The sequence below is a fragment of the Sebastes umbrosus genome, unplaced genomic scaffold (assembly GCF_015220745.1).
Source record: "Sebastes umbrosus isolate fSebUmb1 unplaced genomic scaffold, fSebUmb1.pri scaffold_114_arrow_ctg1, whole genome shotgun sequence".
NCBI lineage: Eukaryota > Metazoa > Chordata > Actinopteri > Perciformes > Sebastidae > Sebastes > Sebastes umbrosus.
In genome coordinates this window covers 227-10,000 of record NW_023618449.1, presented here as the reverse complement: position 1 = coordinate 10,000, position 9,774 = coordinate 227, and the positions used below count along the sequence as shown (strand labels likewise).

The 9,774-nt window shown below is 40.2% G+C and overlaps 1 protein-coding gene across 1 annotated transcript in view; it reads right to left on the bottom strand.

Moving 5' to 3' along the window:
* The window catches only part of cad (carbamoyl-phosphate synthetase 2, aspartate transcarbamylase, and dihydroorotase), a 56,114-nt gene extending 47,553 nt beyond the window's left edge, over window positions 1–8,561 (bottom strand). Inside the window, 12 exon segments of the mRNA XM_037762933.1 lie at window positions 1,433–1,618; window positions 4,234–4,405; window positions 5,016–5,157; window positions 6,594–6,665; window positions 6,667–6,714; window positions 6,716–6,738; window positions 7,221–7,263; window positions 7,266–7,288; window positions 7,291–7,338; window positions 7,341–7,350; window positions 8,428–8,505; window positions 8,507–8,561. Of these exon segments, the coding sequence (XP_037618861.1) occupies window positions 1,433–1,618; window positions 4,234–4,405; window positions 5,016–5,157; window positions 6,594–6,665; window positions 6,667–6,714; window positions 6,716–6,738; window positions 7,221–7,263; window positions 7,266–7,288; window positions 7,291–7,338; window positions 7,341–7,350; window positions 8,428–8,505; window positions 8,507–8,554 (893 nt within the window). The 5' untranslated portion in view covers window positions 8,555–8,561.
* Window positions 8,562–9,774: the final 1,213 nt, after the last annotated feature.

Sequence of the window (9,774 nt, the reverse complement as noted above, 5' to 3'; positions counted from 1 at the left end):
ATGTATAATAATAATAATAATAATAATCTAACATCTATATGTATAATAATAATAATAATAATAATCTAATATCTATATGTATAATAATAATAATAATAATCTAATATCTATATGCATAATAATAATAATAATAATAATCTAACATCTATATGTATAATAATAATAATAATAATAATCTAATATCTATATGTATAATAATAATAATAATCTAACATCTATATGTATAATAATAATAATCTAATATCTATATGCATAATAATAATAATAATAATAATAATCTAACATCTATATGTATAATAATAATAATAATAATCTAATATCTATATGCATAATAATAATAATAATAATAATCTAACATCTATATGTATAATAATAATAATAATAATAATCTAACATCTATATGTATAATAATAATAATAATAATAATCTAACATCTATATGTATAATAATAATAATAATAATCTAATATCTATATGCATAATAATAATAATCTAATATCTATATGCATAATAATAATAATAATAATAATAATCTAACATCTATATGTATAATAATAATAATAATAATCTAATATCTATATGCATAATAATAATAATAATAATAATCTAACATCTATATGTATAATAATAATAATAATAATAATCTAACATCTATATGTATAATAATAATAATAATAATAATCTAACATCTATATGTATAATAATAATAATAATAATCTAATATCTATATGCATAATAATAATAATAATAATCTAACATCTATATGTATAATAATAATAATAATAATAATAATCTAACATCTATATGTATAATAATAATAATCTAACATCTATATGTATAATAATAATAATAATCTAACATCTATATGTATAATAATAATAATAATCTAATATCTATATGCATAATAATAATAATAATAATAATCTAACATCTATATATGTATAATAATAATAATAATCTAATATCTATATGCATAATAATAATAATAATAATAATAATAATCTAATATCTATATGTATAATAATAATAATCTAATATCTATATGCATAATAATAATAATAATAATAATCTAATATCTATATGTATAATAATAATAATAATCTAATATCTATATGCATAATAACAATAATAATAATAATAATCTAACATCTATATGTATAATAATAATAATAATAATAATAATCTAATATCTATATGTATAATAATAATAATAATAATAATAATCTAATATCTATATGCATAATAATAATAATAATAATAATAATCTAACATCTATATGTATAATAATAATAATAATCTAATATCTATATGTATAATAATAATAATAATAATCTAATATCTATATGCATAATAATAATAATAATAATAATAATAATAATAATAATCATCATCACATCAACATTAGGGTTAGGGTTAGGCACTGAGCCCGTTACCTGAACAGTGGCTGTGTGTTGTGCACGATGCCCTCATTGGTGTGATCGTTGGCGTTGGTGAAGAGGACGTCCCAGTCCGTCGGCAGGGTGTCGGGGTCCACGGCGAACCCGTGGTTCTGACTGGTGATGTAGCAGCGACCCGTTCCCTTATGGATGCACGGCTGGTTGTGGCCACGGTTACCGTATCTGAGACGAGAGAGAAATCACAGACAGACCAGCTGGTGTCGTCCTCCTTTCACAGAAGAAGATCATCAACATCAACAGATTCTAAGGACTCTTTATCTGCTGCATCATTCTTAATGAATATATATATATATATATATATATATATATATATATATATGTTTCTCTTATTTACAGAACAAAATATATCAGCCATCAATAACCTCAACACATCTGCCCACAACCGTCTGATCTCTACTGGTCAAAGCGTTAAACAACAACCTGTGTTTCCATTTTAAAATGCATTCACTGCAACCTAAAACATTATTTAAAACATTATTTAAAACATTATTTAAAGCATGATGGGAGTTCTGAAAAGTTACGTTAAGTATTAAAAGTAAGAGATGCATTTTCCTAATTTTTAACTACGAGAAAACGCAACGTCTCTCTGATCCCTTTTTGGAAAAAATAATTTAGTGTTTAGTGAATTCAACCAAGAAACAACTGAAAAAAGCATTTTCCTGGAAATCAAAGTACTTCAAATCATTTTAATATCAAGGATAAAAGTTTAACAGGTTGATGACGTGCAGAACAAAGTGAAAAGCACAATCCAGCGTGTTTACCAGACACACATTTAGATGAAGCTGTGGACTTCCAGGTCCAGGTGAAGAGAAAACATGTAATGAGGACTAAAGCCCGGGACACACCGGGAACGTCAGCAGCGTGGCGGCTGCGTTACCTGTTGGTTTTTATTTCAGCATCCTTGTTAACAGGTTAGAGCCGCCACACTGCCGCGTGAGACGCGTCTCAGCTGCGTCTCTTCTAGAGATTCGAGGTCTCGCCTATTTTTGACGCGAGCCGCGGTTCACAGCAACAACAGACAGTGGAGGTGATCTATTGACTGTATATTAACATCATATCAGCAACATTACAACAGTTTACATCTCTATCTGTAGAAAATGTTACAGACATGAAAAGAAGTAAAGACTTGTTTTTAAATCAAAACTTCCTGCTTTCATTTCAAAATAAAAGCCCTCAAGCGTTTTTTCTGTGGACAGAATTCCTTCATTTGTTAACACGAGGCTTTTATTCTGAAATATGTGCCGGACAGTGTTGTAGAACATGCAGTGACTTGGAGACCTCCATGAATGAATATAGTACGGAGATTTAATTGTGGATTATTACTATTATTTACTAATTGCCACACGTTTCTTAACCTTTCTGTCTAAAATAAATATAAATGATATTTATGATGAAATGAAACAGACATTAAAAGACAAACTCTATGTAGAAAGAAAGAGCTGACAGCAGCAGAAACACAGCTGGTGTGAACACCCGACGCGCGAATCAAGCCACGCAGCCGCCACGCGTAATACTGATATTCCTCTAGCTTCTGACAAGGAAGCCCCGTGAACCATCTGGAACTGGAATTCCACTGCAATCGCACAATCTCCTCGTCTGTCGAGATGCCGACAACATTCCAGCCAAGCGACAGGAACATTCGCTGCCCGCCGTGACCTTCACAGCGCCGTGACCTTCACAGAGAGCCCGATAAAGTCTCACAGATGTGGCTGTTGTCCAGCGAGGAGAGGACCGGCTGGTCTTGTGTGTTTAGCCTTTCTCATAACAAGGCTGCTCAGTGCTCATATGGGGGAGGCCAGACTGCTGAGAGCAGCACAATCTGCAGTTCACATCACAACTCTCCACAGACACAGTTTGTGTTTCTAGAGAGCGTAACGGTTTAGAGAGCCAGCTGTTTCTAGAGGTTTTAAAGAGGTTCCCTGGTTCAGGTCACCGAGGACACATTTCTGTCTCTGTCCTGTATAAGCTGAGCTCCAGACGGGAGAGCACATCAGCAGTACGCTCACAATGAAATCTAATCTGAGGTGTGGACTTCAGTCAATATCAAATAAATATAAATACATATTTTAAAAAGACTTGGACTTTAACATCCATGACGGAGATGATAGACGTTGTGGTGTTTACAGTCGAAACTTAAAGTCACATCTAAACTACTCTGTTTGATGAAACTCGTTACAAACTGAGACTTCAGTTAATCCAGAACGCTGCCAGGCTTCTAACTGGTACTGAGAGGAGTGACCACGTCACACCGTCTCACCGTCTCACAGTCACACCGTCAGTCTCACAGTCACACCGTCACACCGGTCCTCGCTGCCCTCCACTGGTTACCTGTGACTTTAACAGTTGATTTGAACGTTGTGCTGCTTGTTTTTAAAGCCTTGATGGTCTGGCTCCTGCCTATATCCATGATCTGCTGACTCCCTGTGAGCCGGATCGATGTCCTACTAACAGGTCCAGAATCCAAACGGTCAACAGCGGTGAGCGACCGGGCTTCTGCCGTCCGGACCCCTCCGCTGTGGAACTCCCTACCTGAGGATCTCAGTATCTTCCTTTAAATCTCTTCTTCAGACTCACTTTGATATTCTGGCTGTTTCTTAACTGTTGAACTATTTATAGGGTTTTACTTTGTTTAGGTTTGAAGTTCTGGGTGTTCATTATTTCTATCATGCTTTTATTGGAAAGCACTTTGAAACCTTGTTTTGAAAGGTGCTATAGAAATACAGTTATTATTATTACTACATGGGGGGGCAGAGGACTGAGGAGTTGGAGGTACTAACTTCATCTTGTAGGTCTTCGCTCCGATGACTAGAGACAGCAGCTGGTGTCCGAGGCAGATACCGAACAGCGGTTTGGGCCGTTGGACGTTGACCACCTTCCTCAGGTTGTTGATGGTGGTCTGACAGAACTGAGGATCCCCCGGGCCGTTACTGAGGAACAAACCATCGAAATCTGAAAAGACACCAGAAATAAAGCCTGTGTTACTGCTGGAGGCTGGATATATCATATATATCATATATAACACCTATATCATATCTAACATCTATATCATCTATATCATATATAACATCTATATTATCTATATCACACGGTCAACCTCTGTGAACAGTAACAGCCTTTTATTGAGTCGGACTGGAAACAACGCCACTTTATTTATCACCATCTCTCCCGGTATCATCGCCCTCTCCTGATTCTCCCCATTTCCCACACTAACTGTGGGACTAATAAAGGAATATCTCATCTCATCTCATCTTATCCTTCAGCTGGACCAAACAGATCATCTGGAAGAGAACCTTCAGCAGTCAGTGAGATTATCATATAAGAAAACTCTTCCAGGGTCGACTGCCGTGATGAAACCACTCATCACTTCATCATGTTATCCTGTTAGATATTTGTGTGAAATTGTCATAATTAACTTATTAATTCTGGCCAAAAACCTGTTTTGTGAGGTCACGGTGACCTTTGACCACCAAACTCTAATCAGGTCATCCTTGAGTCCAGGTGGGATAGCGGAGTTGAAGTCATGATGAGTCCTGATTAGCAGCAGCAGTGTGTGACAGACCTGTAGGGTCCAGCGGGTGGTCCCAGGGTACCACGGTAACACGGGCCCCCCTCTGAGCCAGGCAGCGGATCTGGTTGGATTTGATGCCGCAGTCCACCACGGTGATTCTCAGACCACCGCTGGGGTTGAACACTCGGAGCTCCTGGAGAAATAAGCAAAGAAGGAATCACATTAATAGGTCTGGGGGTCAGATCAAGGACAGCTAGCTGGAGCTAGCTGGAGCTATCAGCTGCTATCATCTGCTACTAGCTGCTACTAGCTGTTACTAGCTGCTATCGGCTGCTACTAGCTGCCACTAGCTGTTACTAGCTGCTATCGGCTGCTATCAGCTGCTATCGGCTGCTACTAGCTGCCACTAGCTGCTACTAGCTGCTATCAGCTGCTACTAGCTGTCACTAGCTGCTACTAGCTGCTATCAGCTGCTACTAGCTGCTATCAGCTGCTACTAGCTGCCACTAGCTGCTATCAGCTGCTACTAGCTGCCACTAGCTGTTACTAGCTGCTATCAGCTGCTACTAGCTGCTATCAGCTGCTACTAGCTGCCACTAGCTGCTATCAGCTGCTACTAGCTACTATCAGCTGCTACTAGCTGCCACTAGCTGCTATCAGCTGCTACTAGCTGCTATCAGCTGCTACTAGCTGCCACTAGCTGCTATCAGCTGCTATCAGCTGCTACTAGCTGCCACTAGCTGCTATCAGCTGCTACTAGCTGCCACTAGCTGTTACTAGCTGCTATCAGCTGCTGTCAGCTGCTATCAGCTGCACGTTATTATGAACGGCCGAATGGTGCGTCGCTTTACATGCTGAGGCCGCAAGGAATTGTGAGATGTTATTCTCTCCTTTCCTTTGGTAAAGGATGCTCCAGTGTGTCCTCTGCTAAAGGAGATAATAAAGGAAGCATTGTAGCTCCTTTCCTTTGGTAAAGGATGCTCCAGTGTGTCCTCTGCTAAAGGAGATGATAAAGGAAGCATTGAGGCTCCTTTCCTTTGGTAAAGGATGCTCCAGTGTGTCCTAAAGGAGATAATAAAGGAAGCACTGAAGCTCCTTTCCTTTGGTAAAGGATGCTCCAGTGTGTCCTAAAGGAGATAATAAAGGAAGCATTGAAGCTCCTTTCCTTTGGTAAAGGATGCTCCAGTGTGTCCTAAAGGAGATAATAAAGGAAGCATTGAAGCTCCTTTCCTTTGGTAAAGGATGCTCCAGTGTATCCTAAAGGAGATAATAAAGGAAGCATTGAAGCTCCTTTCCTCAGCATTTAGAGGATCCTAACAGCTCTCATCATGGCTGCTACTGAGATACTGAGACGGTCATTTTCACTCCGTAGGAACCTTCCTAAGCAAAAGGGACTATTGGAACGCGCCCCAGGACTGTTTTCATGTTGCTTTAGTTGGTGTTGTGATGTAATGTGTCTGATCAGAACATGGTGGCGATGGTGATTTATGTATCAGGACAATCTCATCCATCCTTTTCATTTCTTCTACTTCCTTCATGTTTCAGATAATGTGATGATAATATGAAGACAGGATTTAGGATTGAGTTGAAAGCTTTGGTTTCAGGTTTTGAAGCATCTGGGTGGGTTACCTTCATGGAGACCTCCTGGACCAGGTTCCTCTGGTCTGGGTTATCAAAGGGAACACTGTCCTCAGGAGTCCCCGTCCACAACCAGCTTCCCCAACATGGTGCCCTTCTCTCGGATCTTTTTTGGTCAGACGGCGGGTGTCGATGCCTGGACAACATGGAAACAAACAGATCGTTAAAGTAGTAGTAGTTGAGCTCTGGTGTTTTTTCTATTGAAGAGCTTATCTTGAGCTCAGCTTAAGTTAAGTATATACTCAATATACTGATACAGACTATAGTATATATATATATACACACACACACACTGGGTAAAAACAGCAAATCTGATAAAATGTTTTTTGTTTTTTTTATAAAACGGTCGCTGTATCCTGACAGTAGTGCATGAGACAGGTAATCTGATATAAATCATGTCCCTCGTGTCCTCAGGTGCTCCTAACGGCATCTGCCAGATTTAACAGGCTTGAGGAGGAAAAACAGCCAATCAAAGCTGATCTGGAGTCTGCCGTAACCCAGGAACACCTTGTAAGTCTATTAGACTCCTCACCTGTAACCCAGGAACACCTTGTAAGTCTATAGACTTCCTCACCTTGTAACCCAGGAACACCTTGTAAGTCTATTAGACTTCCTCACCTTGTAACCCAGGAACACCTTGCTCCTTCAGCCACTGGTCCAGCAGGACCTGACTGAACTCCAGTGACTGGACTCTCCGACAGCTCTCCGATGATCAGAGCTGCAGCGTGGATCTTTGCGACTCAAACCACTGAGAGAGCAACAGGAGAACAAGAAAACACGTCACTGTGTGGTGTTGGTGTGAGGAAAAGAAACACTATGAACACAGATAAAAAGACAGTTCCACATTCTTTAGGTTTCCAAAACCCGAGTGACTTTATCTGCCTTTATAGTGAGGAATCTCTGTCTGTGGGTACGTGGGTTTGTCTTTCGCATGTCTCAAGAACCGCCTGATCAGATCGACTTCACACTTGGCAGGTGTATTGCTGGGGACCCCGTGGAGTGTTTTGGCCAATTTGGGGAAATTTGGACACAAGTTCAATATGAATAAAGAAGCGGCCAGCGCTCTGGTTCTGGCCAGAAAGGAGCCGTCTGGTTGAGAGTTTGTGTTTATGTATTACGTTCTGCAGGGCATCCTGTTATCTACACTAGTAGAAGGTTCATTAGCAGTTCCGTGTGACATGTTACATGCCTAATTTGAATGCAGTGTGTAATTGGTTTAGATTAAGGTGTATCGAGTGTATACAATGAAGGTCATGAATCAAGTTCAGGGTTATTTTTTATTATCTTCAGTCTCAGGTATCATTGTGTTGGTTTTGGCGGTCCCTACAGACTAAGCGTAGTTTCTCCGAGCCCCAGAGTCGCTTTAGAAAACCTTCATTTTACTGCAGCAGGTGTCTGACAGCCTGCCCGCTCAGTCCTGGAGTTTCTAGTGAACCTGAATGATTTCGCATTGGGTTTTACAACGTTAATACAACAGTCTTAACGTCCCGCGAAGGGAATCCGATTCCTTCAGAGTTGTTTTCCCCGAGTCGCTCCGATTACATACGAGAACCTGACGTCATATTTAAACAAGACGGAATCCGTCTTAAACCAGAACCCAGCGCTCTGTGCAGCAGCAGGGGCGGGGCTTCAGGTGTACTGCTGAGGACAAAAGGAAGCGCTGTGTCCAGTGTCAAGTTGTTTGTATGAGAATAGTTCTTGAGAAGCTTGCAAGTAGCAACGCCACAAGCCAAGTGTTTGGCCCGTTCTGAAAGGGCATGCTCCTGAACGGGCATGCTCTGAACGGGCACTGCACTAGCCATAAAAGAAGCTTGAAGCTGCTCACCTTGCTCAGTCCAACTCTCCCTCTTGGTCTCCGGCGGGACACCGTAGTGCCCACCAGAGGGTAGGTGAGGGTCAGCAAGCTGGCAGTGGTAGGATGGGTCAGTAAGAGCCTCGGGGTAGCCCACCATGGCCGTCTGAAACCATGAACACACAAAACATTGCAGTCACATTTAACGGATACTTAGTCGCTGACGTTTCAGAGGTTGCAGCGGGCTCAGTTTTAGAGCTAGAGTGAAAGTACTGGTATCATATGAAACTAGACCTGATGAATCCATCGGTACCAACCATGTCACACTAGCTTGACCTCCAGATCAGTGAATGTAAATTGGGTTCTCTGGGGTACCCACGAGTCTCCCCTTTACAGACATGCCCACTAGAAATGTGTTATTGTCTCCTGTTCGAAATGGTGTCTCTGAATATTTCTGGTCCCTAAAACAGTCTTGAATTCCATAAATTGTGTCTCAACTGTGAAGCTGAGACTCTGGTGGACCAATGAGCCCAACTGGATTCATGTGTGATGCTGTTTAGTCCCCATAGGAGACATTCCCATTCAGGCCCCTATGTATAAATGAAGCTTCAGGTCTTCACAGCAGTATTACATCTCTACTCCTCAGACCTCTACAGTCCATCACTCTGTACATTCAGGTGAATAGTTCAGGTCTAGAGGGGTAGTTAGAGTAGAGGGTAGTTAGAGTGGTAGTTAGAGTAGAGGGTAGTTAGAGTAGAGGGTAGTTAGAGTAGAGTAGAGGGTAGTTAGAGTAGTGGTAGTTAGAGTAGAGGGTAGTTAGAGTAGAGGGTAGTTAGAGTAAAGGGGTAGTTAGAGTAGAGGGTAGTTAGAGTAGAGTAGAGTAGAGGGGTAGTTAGAGTAGAGTGGTAGTTAGAGTGGAGTGGTAGTTAGAGTAAAGGGGTAGTTAGAGTAGAGGGGTAGTTAGAGTAAAGGGGTAGTTAGAGTAGAGGGGTAGTTAGAGTAGAGGGTAGTTAGAGTAAAGGGGTAGTTAGAGTAGAGTAGAGGGGTAGTTAGGTAGATGGTAGTTAGAGTAGAGGGTAGTTAGAGTAGAGGGTAGTTAGAGTAGAGGGTAGTTAGAGTAGAGGGTAGTTAGAGTAGAGTAGAGGGGTAGTTAGAGTAGAGGGTAGTTAGAGTAGAGTAGAGGGGTAGTTAGAGTAGAGGGTAGTTAGAGTAGAAGTAGAGGGGTAGTTAGAGTAGAGTGGTAGTTAGAGTAGAGTAGAGGGGTAGTTAGAGTAGAGTGGTAGTTAGAGTAGAGGGTAGTTAGAGTAGAGTGGTAGTTAGAGTAGAGTAGAGGGTAGTTAGAGTAGAGTGTAGTTAGAGTAGAGTAGAGGGGTAGTTAGA